The sequence below is a fragment of the Aythya ferina genome, assembly GCF_964211825.1.
Source record: "Aythya ferina genome assembly, chromosome: 1".
Classification (NCBI taxonomy): domain Eukaryota; kingdom Metazoa; phylum Chordata; class Aves; order Anseriformes; family Anatidae; genus Aythya; species Aythya ferina.
In genome coordinates, this window is record NC_140296.1 from 193,983,081 (window position 1) to 194,000,568 (window position 17,488).

At 38.9% G+C, this 17,488-nt stretch overlaps 1 protein-coding gene across 2 annotated transcripts in view; it reads left to right on the forward strand.

Moving 5' to 3' along the window:
- The window catches only part of RELN (reelin), a 288,077-nt gene that overhangs the window by 260,869 nt on the left and 9,720 nt on the right, over nt 1-17,488 (forward strand). For both annotated transcript variants that reach the window (XM_084506953.1, XM_084506952.1), the window contains exons 48-63: nt 578-755; nt 2,015-2,208; nt 3,235-3,491; nt 4,263-4,417; nt 5,282-5,496; nt 6,190-6,367; nt 7,090-7,265; nt 9,565-9,671; nt 9,991-10,233; nt 10,770-10,945; nt 12,546-12,619; nt 13,290-13,451; nt 13,802-13,959; nt 14,834-15,053; nt 16,046-16,243; nt 16,662-16,760. In XM_084506953.1, coding sequence (XP_084363079.1) covers nt 578-755; nt 2,015-2,208; nt 3,235-3,491; nt 4,263-4,417; nt 5,282-5,496; nt 6,190-6,367; nt 7,090-7,265; nt 9,565-9,671; nt 9,991-10,233; nt 10,770-10,945; nt 12,546-12,619; nt 13,290-13,451; nt 13,802-13,959; nt 14,834-15,053; nt 16,046-16,243; nt 16,662-16,760 — 2,790 coding nt within the window. The remainder of the gene's footprint in view (nt 1-577; nt 756-2,014; nt 2,209-3,234; nt 3,492-4,262; nt 4,418-5,281; nt 5,497-6,189; nt 6,368-7,089; nt 7,266-9,564; nt 9,672-9,990; nt 10,234-10,769; nt 10,946-12,545; nt 12,620-13,289; nt 13,452-13,801; nt 13,960-14,833; nt 15,054-16,045; nt 16,244-16,661; nt 16,761-17,488) is intronic.

Sequence of the window (17,488 nt, forward strand, 5' to 3'; positions counted from 1 at the left end):
GAAAAAAATACACGTATTCTGGTATTGTCCTATATCCCAACAGCACTGAATCACCATGGCATGACCTCCTTGGTGAAGTCTGCATAGTAGTAAAACACATTTCTGTGCTTTTATCTAAACTTTGACACAATATAAGAAGAAGGTTTTTCAGATGAGACAAAATACGGGAACCGTATAAAAGAACAACAGTATCTATCCACTAGAACTTTACAGAAACATTTAAAATTTAATGTTAGCAGGGCATTATTAGGCTTAGCACATTCTTTTAAGTTTATCTATCAGAGTAAAATGTATTTTACTGATAACATTCTATGTTGGACTGTATTCTGTATTATCAACTACAATGAAAAAACATGTACACGATACTATCATTCCAAAAATTGTTTTTGTTTCATATCAACAACCTCAAAAAGTGGCAGATGCTTGAAACCCCCATATGCCAGTTGTGCTCTAGTAAATGATGCAGACGGTCTCTGTATGGAATAACACGGCACCTTGATGTGGGATAACATGATGCTGATTAAATCTCTGTGCAGGGCCTTTGCCAGCTGAATTTTGCATTTGTTTTCCTCCACAGCTGTGATGAGCACTGGGGGGGGCTCTACTGTGATGAGCCAGAGACCCCACTTCCGACACAACTGAAGGATAACTTCAATCGCTCGCCGTCAAGCCAGAACTGGCTGACAGTGAACGGGGGCAAGCTGAGCACCGTCTGTGGAGCGGTGGCCTCAGGGATGGCTCTTCACTTCAGCGGGGTTAGTGTTCGGCACGGAGGCTGACTTGCTGCTTTTGACAGTATAAACAGGACTGATTTAAAAAAGTTAAATGAATAGCAACATGCTAAAAAAATATTAACACAGTAAACACAAAACATATAATAATTAAAAAAAAAAAAAAAAGATATCCTTTGGTTAGCTGAAGGGCAAAGTCAGGTAGGTCCTACAGCCTGGTGCCAGCCAGATACACTCCAGGATAGCCGATACCATGATCCTGGCTATTCTGCAGCCAGGAAAATGAGTAATGCTGCAGAGGCATCCTGAAAGCAGCCGTGGTAGGGCCTTTGGAGGTGGAGCTGATAGATCAAAGCACAGTTGAAGTATGTAGACATTCAGACCCACCCTCTGATAATAGCCTCTTCATAGCACTTACAATTTCCACAGAAACTGCAGTTTGGTGCAGCTTCTAATCAGCCCACAGGGGTAAATTAATAACTAAGTATTTGCATGTGTATAATGTGCACTTGCTCCTTGGAAATATGTCTGTGTGTAGACTTATCCTTCAGATATTTCATTATTGGGTATTTTTTCAGTGTTAGCTTAGAGTAAAATTGCTTGTGTTTTAGCTACATACACAGCTGTATAAGCCAGACTGCTGCTGAATTAAAGTGTGCTTTAGGTAGCCTCAGGTTTATCAAAATGACAGGATATTATTTTAGAAACATAAAACTTGGGCTTACATATATCTTTCATGCAAGGGAACTAGGTTCAAACTATGCAAGTTTTCTAAAATAAATTGACAGAAACATTTACATTTCTACTTCCTTCCTAAGTAGGAACCACTAATTAACAGACTAAGCAGGAATTTTGGGACAGCACACATATTAAAATTGCTGTGCCATCTGATTGTTTGCATAAACTGAGCTATTAGCACATAGTCAGTGAATCATTAACTCTGCATGGAGAACATAGTGTGGTACACTGGAGGTGTGGATTTTTGTAACTCTTGTATTCAGCATAAAGGTGAAGCCATTCTTGATGCTTAATTTTATAAAGCTGTAGGTGCAAGTACCAACATATGTATTTTCCAAATGGAACATAACTGAAACTGTGTTGTCAGAGAAAGTCATTTATTGCTCTGTTGTAGCTTTACTTTTATTATAATTTGTTGAAGTTGTACTATTTTGAAGGTTTTACAACATGAAGCTTTATTAGTAGTGATTGCGTAGTCTACCAATTTTTATGTTCATAAGTTTTGCCAGACAGCACCAGCCAACATATTTTTCATTACTTTTAAGGGCTGCAGCCGTACATTAGTTACGGTTGACTTGAACCTCACCAATGCAGAATTCATCCAGTTTTATTTCATGTATGGATGTCTGATAACTCCCAATAACCGCAACCAAGGAGTACTGCTGGAGTATTCAGTGAATGGTGGAATTACCTGGAGCCTCTTAATGGAAATTTTCTATGACCAATTCAGCAAACCTGGGTTTGTAAATACCTTCTTCTGCATATATAATTTCCTGTACTAGGTCAAGTGTTCTTTATTGTTTCATAACAACCTCTCTGATTTATTACTGCTGTAGTTTAGATGATCTTTAAGAGTTCAGCTTGTCTAGTCCTGCAAGCATTTATGAATGGCTTTAGTGCATGTGTTTGAGGATCAGCATTTGTTCAGCTGCAAGGTCAGAAATATAGGAAGACAGCTACTACAATAACGTCCGTCCTGGTCTTGAAGATACTTTCATTAGCAATCTAGTTCCTTACTGACAAGAGCAGAAATTCATCACTTGAACTTGTTAGAAAACAGTGTATAGAGGAGAAACCTATTTCTCCAGATATCTGTGAAAAGGTCTACACTACACTCAAACCCTATTTTGAGACATTTGTGAAGTTCAAACCAGCATAGATAGGGGTGGACTTTTTCTTCACTAATTAGTTTAAAATACTCATAGAAAATGGGGCTGTGAGGGGCCCATTACTTGACATTTTATTTGAATGCACACAAATAAATCACTAGCATTTTAATAGAAATCAATCACTAGCATTTTAATTGTTGTAATAGAAATAAGAACAGTGTACTGGAATATTGCTATCTGCTCCAGGTTGAAATTATTAATCTTAATTTTACTTCAACATTTCCCTTCTTAACATTGCCCTATTTAGGACCTAATGGTCATACTCTACCAGTCTAGATGATTACATTTTGTCTCTTAAATCATGGTTTGAGCATGTGGGGTTGCTCGAACCTTGCCAGTCTGGCTGCTGATCCTCCCGACCTTACTCTGAGCACCTGTGCAGGGGATAACATTGGGAGTGATCAAAAAGGGCTTTATTTTGGCAATCTCCCATGGGAAAATGTAGGCTAAATCACCTAACCTTTCTCTGCCTTCCCAATTTGCACCTAATATAGGAGACAACAGGAGGGAACCTGGTCAAAACACCTGGTGCAGAGCATTGGGAAGTGTCCTCCTCCTGTGGGTTTCCTACAACTAATTTCCTTGTTGTATTTCAGTTTTGTGAACATCCTCCTTCCCTACGATGCCAAAACCATTGGGACACGCTTCCGCTGGTGGCAACCTAAACATGATGGTCTGGACCAGAACGACTGGGCTATCGACAATGTCTTGATCTCTGGCTCAGCTGACCAAAGGACTGTGATGCTCGACACCTTCAGCAGCGCTCCCCTGCCACAGCATGAACGCTCCCCTGCTGATGCAGGACCTGTTGGGAGGATCGCCTTTGACATGTTTATGGAAGACAAAACTACAGGTAAAGGTGTTACATGGGTCTGAATTAAAGGGCAAGAAGTCAGCGCAGTGATTTCTAAATCTTGCTGCACCTCTGAATCTTTGCGTCACTGTGATGGATGTCATAGATAATCCCATCACTACAGGTGTCTTTGCTTCTTTCTTTTTAGTTCACAAAATGAAAATGTAATGTAATTTTTCTTTTTTTTTTTTTTTTTTTTTTACTGAGTGAAATTACTTAGAAAATAAATTTATTTTCAAAGAGAGAAAAAAAAGATGAAAAAAACACTAGGTTATTCTAAGCAGGTTTATTAACTGGTTTGTTTTCTGTTTGTTATTTTGTTTAAACATCCTTTAGAGAAGTTAAGTTATATTTTACATATAAATTTTGTAGAGGACAAAGTATTTCTGAATGTTCACAAGGCTTAATAAGTCATAGTGCTGGGGTATACTTTGGGGTATACAGACGTAGTCAATGTCTGTAAGAAAATTCTTTTATAACATCCAGCACAAGAGAAGAGATTTTGAATAAACCTCAGAACCTTACTTCTTTAACATTAAAAAAATAATAATGTTATAACGCTTTCATAAGAGAGTAGTAAGAGGTGTTTTAAGCAATAAATGCAATAAATATGTACATAGGAGAGATGACTGACATTCCAAGGAGCAATACTAAATAATTCTCATGTAGGCTGAAAAATAAAATATCTTCAGTGGTTAACACTACTTTGTGACTGTTTTCTGTACCTCATGTTGTCATTGAAAACTACGGACATTCCCGTTTATTTTCAAGTGAATGAACACTGGTTATTCCATGATGACTGCTCAATTGAGAGGTTTTGTGATTCTCCTGATGGTGTCATGATCTGTGGGAGCCATGATGGCAGAGAGGTTTACGCAGTCACCCATGACCTGACTCCAACAGAAGGCTGGATTATGCAATTCAAGGTAAAATCTGTCTTCTACATAATTATTCTAAACTCCATTTTGCTCCAATTCTAAGCTGAGTTTTCAAGAGGTATGATGATGTCTGTAACTATGCATAAACCATTCCTTGCAGGACAAAATGTTGTTATTAAGCTGTCGTTATTTGTCTCATCTACAACTTGTTGGTCAGCTTTAACACTGTGGGCCATTCTCAGAGGTGACACACTCCTCTCCTCCAGCACAGAAGTTGTATGGATGTCATATATGATGCCCATTATTCCTATAGGAAGAATATTTAGTACATATAAGGTGCCTATTTTGTTACAGATGCTTGGTGAAGGGAAAGCAGCTCAAAAATGGCCACGCCTCATCTGTGTGGGCATATATTCACATCAAACCTGTAATCAACCACATTTCATACAACCCTTTACCTAAAATGAAGAAACAATCCAGCAGTATATGGAAGTTGTAAGAGCTATTCGCACAATTCTCCTACAAAGAAGGTCCACTGGACAAAAATGACCTGGGTGGCCTCCCCTGAAATACCTAAATATTAGGCCATGCAGGAGAGGAGAACACCTTCCTCAGTTATAGGGCACGGGCACAAGTGACAGTACCTGGATATCCAGACATCCGGAGAGGTGATATAGCTGGAAAAAAAAAAAAAAAAAAAAAAAAAAAAAAAAAAAAAAAAGAAGAAGCTGGTGACTTCTCTGAATCTTGGAAATCTTGGGATGAGACCTGTAGATGACCGGTATGATACAGACAGTGTTACTGACATGATTTTGAGCAAAATTCAGCCATCAGTTTTCAGATTCAACATTTTTTAAACTCTAATCACCACCACAATTAATTCTAATTCACTTGTGCTCTCTTCTTTATTAGGTTTCTGTTGGATGTAAAACCTCGGAAAAACTTGCACAAAATCAGGTCCATGTGCAGTACTCCACTGACTTTGGTGTTAGCTGGAATTATTTAGTACCTCAGTGTTTACCAGCTGATCCAAAATGTTCTGGGAGTGTTTCACAGCCATCTGTTTTCTTTCCCACAAAAGGGTGGAAAAGAGTAACTTACTCACTGCCTGAAAACCTCGTGGGCAAGTAAGTATCAGTTCATTACTTGTTATGTCTTGGATTCAGTACATCCCGAAAAACACAACAGGAAACACATGTGCCTATTCATTTTCTTTCAAAGAAAGTGCATCTTGCAATGTTTACATTTATTACATATACTGTATGGTTTTATTTCCTATCAAGATTGATCATGACTCTTGATCTAAACAAATGGCAAAGTTTTTCTTGCTTCTCTGCAGTCTGCTCCAGTACAGCATGTTCTGCTCTGTTCAGACAGCTGTGTTCAATTAGGAAGTAAATTTATGACCTTACTGAGTGGAAAACTTACCCTTGCTGTCTGCAGTAGTCCACACATATGCAAGCTATTTGTTTGTGTTTTGTTTTGGTTTTTTTCTTCAGAAAGGAAACTCTCTTATATTCTTTGAGTAATTTGCAAAGAAAGTATTACCATAAATGAAATTCTCTCTCAAGAAGCCAGTATAGATTTTTCCAGCTTCCACAGTGACCAAAATCTATCCATATGTGACCAATAGTACATTTGTGAAGAAGTAGATATGGATATATCATAAAATTGCTTTCAGCAGAGACTGACAGATATTACTTGTGGAAGCCTGGAGTATACTACAGTCATAAGTATATTGTATTTCACCTACCTGTTTTCATTTGAGCAAAGTTGTTTCATACATATCTGTCTGTTTTCCTTTGTTTCTGCACATTTAGTCCTGTGAGGTTTCGGTTCTATCAGAAATATTCAGATATGCAGTGGGCCATTGATAATTTCTATCTGGGCCCTGGTTGTCTGGAAAATTGTAGAGGTCATGGAGACTGCCTCAAAGAGCAATGCATCTGTGATCCTGGATACTCAGGTCCAAACTGCTATCTGACCCAAACACTAAAGGTAATTTTACTGCATGTTTTAAAGAGTGAATTTTGACATGATTTTGGCTGAGAATGAAAGAGAAGGGGAGGGAGAGAGAGGAGATTGATCAAACTGGAAATTTAGCTTTGATTCATGACAGTCTGAAGATACTCAAATCCATTTTCAGTCCTTTTATCATTTTTAACAAAACTAGTACTACAGTATCCAAGAACTGTTTCATTAATTTTCAGATAACACTGCCCAATAAAGCTGTTCATCTTTAGATTATCATTAGACAGAATTAACCCTTGCACACATTATCATTGATCAAGACCTGTAGAAGGATTGTCTTTATCATGATAGAACTTATTGAATAAATGAATACAAGAAAAATCTTGAAATTTCATCACAGTACAAGTTTTACTGGGGAGAAATTATAAAATAATAATATCTACCATACATAATGGATATGTGGAGAGGTTTTACATAGTCTTGGATAACCACAGTTATGAGTTATACCCATTCATTTGCACGTGGAAATTCTAATGTACTGGATTACCTCCCAAATATGTTAAAATCTAGCCCTAAAATATTTGCATATTTAGCCAGTCAAGTTCAGTTATGTTCATTGATCCTAGAAAAAAAAATCTTTACAGTGTTTGTAAGTCTTTCAAATGCATTTAGATCAGTTCCAGCTCTGGCCATCAGAAAGGCTTATGGTCATAATTATTTGTGTTTTATGTTAAACACCTTCATTACAGACTTTCCTGAAAGAGCGCTTTGACAATGAAGAAATTAAACCAGATTTATGGATGTCCTTAGAAGGAGGAAGTACTTGCACTGAGTGTGGGATTCTAGCAGAAGACACAACTCTCTATTTTGGAGGTGCAACTGTGAGACAGGCTGTCACTCAAGATCTGGACCTGCGGGGTGCAAAGTATGTCATGTTACCATGTCATTTCAATGGGGAACTCTGTTAAATGCTCACAAAGGAGCAGGCAATACAGCTTGTAGCTCAAATAATTCCTAAGCCACCAAAAGCTATATCAGTTATCTCAGGTAGACACTAATTAGATTATGATTTAATTTGCTACAATGTCCAATGGAGCAAAGGTTTGCATTGCAGTCAGAAAAGATGGTCACAGCAGTTTGGAGGTGTTCTTCAGTGCATTTGGGTCTTCCAGTGTCTCACTAGAGGATTTTATGAGGATTTTTGGAGAGGTGAATGGGAATCATTTAATATTTCAGATTTGCCAAGGAAACTTCTTTTCACTGAAAAACGAGATGATGGAAAGCATGAGGTTCTCTAAATATTTAATAGTTTTTAGTGGATTGGTAACACAAGGAGATATTTACACCCTCAAGCGTAGACCCAGAACGCAGGGGTGAGATAACAACAGTTCAGATGGCTGCAACTGGTAGCTGAGTCACTAAGATGTGTTTGACAGAAATTCTCCCTGATGGGATCTATGAGCCACTGTTGCCTAAGCAAGAGGTGAACAGCATGGAGTCTAGCTTCCCTGAGTGCCCCACATCGTTGGGGGTGAGAGGAGTCTAAGGGGAAGTGGTGGCATCCAAGGGCAATCTCCACTCAGGATCACCCTCTGGTGCCCTCTGCACCCCACCACTGATTACACCAGAGGCCTGAGAGGTGAGAATACCTCCCTGCAGTGCTTGGTCCTGTCAGCATTTACACACATGACTAGCTTTTCTCAGACAGATTCCCATTGAAAAATGAAAATAAATGGGAAAGAGTATGCTTGGGGAGATTGTGAAGTTGAAGATGTGGCTTTTTTTTCATTTAAAAATGCCTATTTCTCAGAAGTATATCTGTCCTGGCAATGAAAAGCAGGAGAGTCCTCACGCCCTGCTGAGCTGGACCAAGAGATGTGGTAAACAGGGGAAGATGATGCGCAGCTAATGATGTGGGGGAAGCTGCAGTGCTCTTAGCACAGCTAGTAACACCATGCTTGCTGTCAGAAAGGCCTCTCTGAGAAATAAGGTCTCCATTCCTTATTGTTTTGTGGACTCAGCTACCAACTGCCTTGTTTGTCAAGAAACTGATGCTTTTAGTTGAGTTGTAGACCAAGGCCCACCCTACCACAGTGGAAAGGATCCTCTAGGCCCCAGTGAAGCAGCAGGTTCCCTTCCCCAGGAACATCCTGGAGTCAGCAATGCCTGTCCTGCAAAAAGGCAAGACACTGCTGTCACCTCTGCACCACTGGCTCCACTCCTGAGGCACCAGTGGTGTCTCCTGCTGAGTTCAGAACATCACCTCTGCTGGTTGGCCCGTACAAGATGTGTTCCATTTGCATGAGGTAGAAGAGGATGACTTAACTGGAGAGTGATGGAACAACATCAGTTTAGACAAGTTAAGGACATCACATAGAAAACAACTTCAGCATCTTTGTCCCTTGGCTGAATGGCTTTAAAGAATTCTATTATTCAGCAAGAATTCATTGAATCACATAGGCTCTCAGTTAGGAAGGGGCCTCAGGAGGTCCCTAGTCCAACCTCATGCTCAAAGCAGGGTCAACTGTGAATTTAGACCAGGTTGCTCAGGTCTGTCTCTCAGTCTTGAAAACCTCCAAGGAGAGAGTTGAGTTAACCATAAAAGTAATATTTTTTTCCTTTATATGCAGTCAGAGCCTCCTTTGTTTCAATGCAGTCACTGTCTCCTGGTTCCTGCCATGCCCCACAGCAAAGTTCTGCTCTGCCTTCCTGATAACCTCCCTGTAGGTTGCTGTCAGATCCTCCTGAAGTCCTATCTTCTTCAAGCTGACCAAGCCTAGGTCCCTCAACCTCTCCTCACAGAGCATATGCTATAGCCCAGACAATTTAGGTGGCCTCCAATGACTTTACCTCAGTTTATCAACTTTTGTATGTCCTTCACTGCTGCCAGGGCACCTTGTTAAATTATGTTTAGTCCCCCTTCCACCAGGACTCACAAGAAACGGTTAGCAAAGCTGCTCTTGGCCAGTCAGTCCCAGTCTGTACCACAGCAGGGGGTTAGTCCCTCCCACAGGGAGGACTTTGTATTTGTCCTTGTTGAATTTCATGAGGTTCCAGAGGGAACCTCATTATAAGGCAATGTTTTTGGAAGCCTTTGTTCCATTTGTACATCAGTGTTACTTGCTTAAAAATTTTGAGCATTTTCATCGTATCTGCTAACAAAAAGGAAACTTCTTGATCTGTACAGATCTTTAATAAATGTAACCCTGTACATTTACTCTTAGATTTCTGCAGTACTGGGGGAGAATCGGTAGTGAAAACAACATGACAACATGCCACAGACCAACTTGCAGAAAGGAGGGAGTGTTGCTAGATTATTCCATTGATGGAGGCAAGTACATCTTGAAGGTTCATCTAAACTACAGCCTTATTCAGTATTTAAGCATCATACATATCTGAGATTATTTTCCATAATCCCCCCCCCCCCCTTGATTTTCATTATCAGTGGCTTCTAGCCAATTTGAATGCTTTACACAATTACAAAATTGCTCTTGTAATGACTACAGTAGCCAACTACCCTTGGAAGTTAAGATTTGTCTATTGGAAGAACATAGCTATTATTTCTGGTGTCCAATTATCTCCCTTAAATCTTTTAGAATAGTCTACCTTATCCTTGTTCTTATTACTAAATCTGCATCTTTTCATTCTAGGGATAAGTTGGACGTTGCTTCATGAGATGGACTACCAAAAATACATCTCAGTCAGACATGACTATATCCTTCTCCCCGAACGTGCTCTGACCAACACAACCCGCTTGAGGTGGTGGCAGCCTTTCACCATCAGCAATGGGATCGTGGTTTCTGGTCCTGATCGGGCGCAGTGGGCTCTGGATAACATATTGATTGGCGGAGCAGAGATCAACCCCAGTCAGCTGGTAGATACATTTGATGATGGTAAGAGGCTGTGACAGGTATTCTATTGTCTGCCATGATCTTATCTGAGAAAAGTGCTATGAGCTTGAAAGCACACTTTTTCTTCTTTTTTAACGTTGCAATTTTTTTGTTTTGTAGACTAGTACTTTTTCTATTCAATTCTTCATGCTACTAATGGGGATGTCTGTATATATATATGCGTATATATATATACACAAGTGTATTTAGGTATGTTTGTGTAAATATATGGACATATCAATAAGGAAGGTTTTTGTTGTTTTTTTTCAGTCCAACTCATTTCATTTAAATTTTTGGGTAGGGAGGTTTTATTTAATCATATTTTTAAAAATACTATTATTTAAACATTTAAATTACCTTTGTGGAGCTGATGTTTATATTTTGTCTGCTAGTAGCTTACTTATTGTGTGTCACAACTGCTAGTGTAGATTTAGTGTTTATATTGCTAAAGTACTGTATCTAGTGATTCTGTGGATTCATTACTAAACCTTGATGTTTCCTGAGACAATGCAGTAATTGTATTTAACTCATGTTAATAGAAGGCACCTCTCATGAAGAAAACTGGAGTTTTTACCCTAATGCAGTCAGGACTGCAGGGTTCTGTGGAAATCCGTCATTCCATCTCTACTGGCCAAATAAGAAAAAGGACAAAACACACAACATCCTGTCCTCCAGGGAGCTCATTATACAACCAGGATACATGATGCAGTTTAAAGTAAGAAATGTTCTCTCTCTACAAAGAAAATTTTGTAATGAAAAATCATCTAATTTCTCTCCAGAAGTTCTTCCAGCTAGGAAGCACAATTGGATGAATAAATAATGATTTTATATTAAAATTTAAGGGAAATTTTGAAGTGTAGGTGATGGGAACCAGAAAGCTTGCATGAATGTGAGATGTCAAATTCTTCTGACTGTCTATATGTTTTGGGGGTTACTGAGAAAGATTGGCAGTCTAATCCCTTTCTCCAGAAATTACTGACTCATCAGATAGAGTGAGAATTATTTTCTAAGGTGAGAATGCATGGCATGCAGAATATGCCATTTCCCTCACCTAGCGAATAAGCAGAAAAGGCAAGGTAGATGTGGGCTGGAAAAGAACTGGCATACTGAAAATTCAGGAGCGCTCAGAGTAGAAGTACCCCTTTTGCTTACTTGTGTCACGGAAAGTGATCTAAATAATCAGAGAAACTTTTCTGAATATTTTGCTTCGTTAAAGTGGAATTCTGAATAGACAGAGGCAATAAGAAAATACCTTTGTAATTGTTTCCCAGAATGGGCCCTTCCCCAATCACTATGTCTTAAATAAACCAGGAACAACCATTAAAGCAAGGTTATAAAAATAGTTCTCTTCCTTTTTTTTTTTATTGTTCTTCTGTTTGACAAGACAGCTCCAGATTTTTCCATTTTCAATCAAATTTTCACCTTTTCTCAACATTGTTGCCTATTTTATACTGACTAATGTACTCCCTCAAAGCATTGCTTCCCCCACTTACACAGCATGCCATCTTTAAAGGAATTATATAAAAGAAAAGTCTAACATACTATTTCCTACTGCATGCCAAGACTCCCCAAGCTGCTTATTTTGCTCAGCTTATCATCTTTTTCCTCTGGTTTAAGGGCAACATTTAAGATAACCCATCAACATTGAATTGTTTGTATTACTGAGATCTCTTTGCAAAGTGTTTTTTTCCAGAATTTCTTCTCCTTTTTCTTCACCAATCACAGCAAGGATTTTATTTCTAAACTAAAAACTCAGCTGTAGTGCATGGATACCATTTGGTGCTGAAGTTCTTAAAATTTAGCTTTTGCTACCTATTCAGTCCTATATATTGAGTACAGTAATCTTTCTATTTTAACATGGCACAAATATGTTTATTGCTCTAGATATTCAGAATAATTCAGTTGTTAAATTTTATTGACTTGAGTTCACACCCACATTTTTTCGTTATGAATTATAAATTTCGTAGGTGATTAATACAAAGCTCAGCATTTCACTTTCTGAAATGCTGAGGAGCTTCCACATCTTCATGTCTCAGAAACAATGTTTCTTTAGATATATAATTTCAAATTTAGGAAATTAGTGTCAGGGTTCTGTTTGAAAATAACAATGAGGGAAAATTAAGTAAAAGCAGTACCTGAAGTATTGTGTCTTTTGTTTTCCACCCACTTTTGATAATTTTTTTCCAACATCTAAGTTGACAAACTTTTTTATACTGTCTGTAAAAAAAAAGAAAAAAAAAAAACACCACTTAATCTTATATCACATTAGATGTCTACCTGACTAGTTACAGCAGCCAATTTTCTTTATGCTATAGATCGTGGTTGGCTGTGAAGCAACCTCTTGTGGCGACCTCCACTCTGTGATGCTGGAGTATACTAAGGATGCAAGGTAAATGAGAGCAGAATATATAGACAAAAATAAAATATGAAATTAAAAACCTCAAAGGCTTTTATTTATTAAAGCATTCACTTTGATGTTCATCTTGTAACAGGATCCAAACAAGTCCTGTTTGCAAGCACTGGGATTTGTGTACATAACTCCCATAAATTCTCTTTATAATTTATCCCAGATGCTGACAGATTCATGGCATTGAGCTTGCAGTTACAGTCATGAGCATGCTCCTGTTAAAAATGTGCTCACAGAAAGCCACATTTACAGGAAACTCTTGTTTTAGTGGTACAGGACTGCACATTTAGGACCAAACTATAATCAAGTGGAGGTTACTTAATTCTGATTTGGTCTTTAGCTGACAGAAAAATTAATAATGCTGTTTCCTGTGTTGTAGCATAACAGTGCATTATAATTTGTAAAAGTGAAGGTATATTCTGTGCTTAAATGTTTGTGGGGCATTTTCATGGGGCATGGAAAGTCTTCCAAGGCTGCACCAGGGTTTCACCTTCTCACCTCTTGTCTATCTATGACTACAAAGCATGGAAACTATCACTGACAATCTATTGGGTTTATTTAGTAAGACAGACAATGCCATGACTTTAGAGATTACCTTTCATTATTCTTCCAGTTGTTCTAAGAATATATTTTTTTCTGTTGTTTCCTACAGGACAGATTCATGGCAGCTTGTTCAGACGCACTGTCTTCCTTCCTCATCTAATAGCATTGGCTGCTCCCCATTTCAGTTCCATGAAGCTACCATCTATAACTCTGTCAACAGCTCCATGTGGAAAAGAATAACTATCCAGCTGCCTGATCATGTGTCTTCCAGGTAGGTTACCAAAAGGTCAGCTCACTGTAGGCCTCTAAAATGTCAGCTGTCTTGCTGGCACTGTCAGCTTTGGAACAACTGGTGAATTAAAAATGCTTCTTTATTGCTGGATTTAGATCTGATACATAATTAATGATTTTTGAGAAAGCTTTTTGTTAATAAATGTGGCTACTGCCAGTAATGTAGTAGTCACCCATTCAGGTTTGGTCTGTCTTTCTAGTTATTAAAGTCACAGCCCTTTCATACAACATTTTTCATTTCATCTGCTGCTGACATATTCGAATGTCATTGTGCAGATGTGTTTAATTGCTAGATATCATAACATCGTATTTGGGTTTTGATATTTGCAGTGCAACTCAGTTCAGGTGGATTCAGAAAGGAGAAGAACTAGAGAAGCAAAGCTGGGCTATCGACCACGTGTACATTGGGGAAGCATGCCCTAAGCTCTGCAGTGGTCATGGATATTGCACAACTGGAGCCATTTGCATTTGTGATGAAGGATATCAAGGTTTCATTTTTTCAATTTCTTTCTTATACTTCTACTGCAGTCTAATCTAGCTCAAAAGTAAACAAAAGATATAGACAGAGTGATATATCCTGTCTATATTTATCACTGGAATGCTTGAGTAACAAGCTATAAATTCATAATTTGTCAGGGCTGCAAGTAACAACTATTCCCTTCCTTTCCTCTTCCTGGGTTGAGTCAGTAGTCTCTGCTGTCTGGCACTGTATTTAAAGCCCATTCGATCTTCATTGAAAGCAGGATGTGGCTACCTGCTTACCCAGACACAGCTTTCACCCCTGTATACCTTCCAAGGGTGCAGTCACTTCCAGGGGATGTGTACATGGGATCCAGACGTTGGTGACTGGCACCTGCAAGGGATTCAGTTCTGTGCCCCATCACAACAGAACATTTTGCTCTATTGCTGCAATTCAGATGAGCAGATGTCTAACGGTATCCGAGTGTCCTCATGAAATTATAAGTGTTCTGTGGGAGTGGAGCCGGAGCATTTAGAGCCATCCAGGACAGTCTCATAACTTTATGAGATCAGACTCCTTCCCAGTTTTAAAGGCATTTCCCTTCAACCACCTATTTGAGGTTTCCCTTGTTGGCACCGGTGTAAAACAGGAGAAACCTTGTTGCAATACTTGAAGTTACACTGCTGTAAAAAATAACAGATTAGCAGCCTTGATTTCATAAAAATGAAATCTTTACAGCAATATGTGCACTATTAATCAATCTGCTGAAACATGTTCAGCCTGTAGTCACACTGTATACTGGGCCACAAACTTGAATGTAATTACAATTGACTGTAACTGAATTTTCCCAATTACTTTGATTTTTTTTTGTGTGTTTTATAACTTCACTATGTCATTTTTAGGTGATGACTGCTCTGTTTTTAGCCATGATCTCCCCAGTTATATTAAAGATAATTTTGAATCTGAAAGAGTCACTGAAATAAATTGGGAAACCATTCAGGGGGGAGTGATAGGGAATGGATGTGGACAGCTGGCACCCTATGCCCACGGAGATTCACTCTATTTTAATGGATGTCAGATACGACAAGCTGTGACTAAGCCTCTGGATCTCACCCGAGCAAGGTAATACTGTGAGCATAAAATGCTCTTTCAGCAGCTCATGAGACATGAAAATATTCCTATGCACGCAAAGCCATGTGGGCCAGCACTGAAGAGGATGAACTAACCTGGCTCTACCATGCAGTCAGATGTGGCTGGCAGATAAACATTAGGGTTGGCAGAACGCTTTGTGACTTTCATTTGGGAGATAGACAGTGAGGAGGAAGCGATGTCAGGTGAAAAGGTCAGATGTTTTAATCATGCCCAACAGAGCACTGCCTGGTAAGCCAGAACTGACGATGAAGCCATTGGCAAAGGGTGGATACCAGGCTGTCTGGATCAGTGCCTGATCTGATAAGACAAATCCCATGTTTGTATGTGCCTCCATGGCAGTCATGAGTAAAGATGCTACTAGCAATTATGGACTCATTTTCCTGTTTCAGTTGTCAAATTATATTCACCTGGCAATGAGCAGGAGTATCTTTTTCATCTATTAAGTCTCTATGGCCATGGAAAAACAAATGTGACCAGCCTGTGCTGACCCTTAACAGAGCGACAGTTTTCTGGATTGATTTTGTATTTAGCTGTCTAACAAATGATTAGAAACAGGGTGAATCACCAACTGGGCCACATATAAATCAGACACTTCATTTCTTGTCTGAACACCTAGGTAGAATATTAGAAACCTTTGTTCAACCTTCATTTGTCCCTTTTTAGCTTTTCATACATTCATTTGCATATTTATTCTGTATATGTATCTCAGTTTTGTGCAGAAACATTGTAAAATTGTATCTATTGCCTTCATATATATTGAAATGTTATACACAGTAAATTATTAGTTTGAAAGGAGAGTCATGTTTTAGAGACATGAGAACAGTTTATTTTTTATGTTAAAAGTAATGATTCTTGAGAATCCTGAACTTTTTGTAATAACTGCAATAAATCTGGAAGTGCTGTTGTTCTTGTTTGAATACTTTTTGCATATTGAAAATACCTTTTCTCTCTGTGTTTTACAGCAAAATCATGTTTGTTTTGCAAATTGGAAGCATTTCACAAACAGACAGTTGCAATACCAATCTCAGTGATCCTAACACTGTAGACAAGGCAGTGCTCCTCCAATACAGTGTAAATAATGGAATTACATGGCAAGTAATTGCACAGCATCAGCCAAAGGACTTCATACAAGCCCAAAGAGTGTCTTATAATGTTCCCCTGTGAGTACCTAGTCGCATTTCATTACCTCTAAATGCACAAGATAGATTTCTGCTAGGAAAGACTTTATCGTTGCATCACTGCAAGAAAAACAAAAGGTTGGTGGGAGGGTAGGCACAGAAGGAAGCTTAAGTGGAAGGCTGATTAAAAATATACAGTGTAGTCTTCAGCAAGATTTTTGGAAAAAAATACCAACAGAATACTTGTTAGGAAGATAAGAGGGGGGAAAAATGTATATAATTCATCCTTCTGTGTGTGCATTTTTCATCATTAAAGGTTTTGTACTTATAGCATGTTGATATGCTGGGGTGTACAAACAATGCTTTGGCTTTGCTCTAAGTTCATGTTGAGGGTTAGACAGAGAAGTGCAATACTTTGATAGTCTGGTGCTCTCACTGGCTCTTGTATTTGTGACGACAGGGAGGCACGAATGAAGGGAGTCTTACTGCGCTGGTGGCAGCCCCGTCACAATGGAACAGGTCATGATCAGTGGGCTTTGGACCACGTAGAAGTCGTCCTGTGAGTATCAGCTTCACCTCATCCCACCCCATCTCAGAAAGTTCTGAAATACCTCCAGCATGGCACAAGTGTTAAGCTCAGTAAGAATTGTTTTGGCCCAGGGAAACCTTTGAAAATCAGTCTTTGCTAATGCTTTGCCCTGGCAGCAACTGGCAGCAGTTAAGATGGTCATGAAATAAGCAGCACAGCAGGGGCATGTGTTTTGTCTCATAGAAAAACACAGGAGGGAAAGCGGGGCTTTATCACCACCAAGTATTGGTGTGTTCCTGTAATGCAGCGATGACTGTGAAATATATTGTGCTGGAACATAAGAAAGGATATTTCTATTCAATGCTGTGCTGCCATATAAAGCTGATTTATGTCCTTTGGAAGATACAAAAGAGTCTGCTGTATTGCTCTTTGCACAGAGTAATGTTGTTGTGCCTCTGAAAAATTTGCATTAGCAACTAATGCCTTATTCATTTCCTTTTTTAGTAAGAAGGATACTGTTCAGAAACAGGGTTCACTATATCAGGTTCCTATGGTCTGAGCTCTATATTCATCCCCTTGTCAAGATTTTACCAAGTAAAGTGTCTTCACCCTCTTGATTCTCCCATTACTGAGATGGGTTTTGCTCACAGCTAACCCATTTTTTCCTGTGTTACGTCACAAAGAGATGACCTGCTTTTTCTCTAACAATTTAGCTCCAGTAGAAGTGAAATGCTAGTGGCTTCACGGGAGGGAACTCA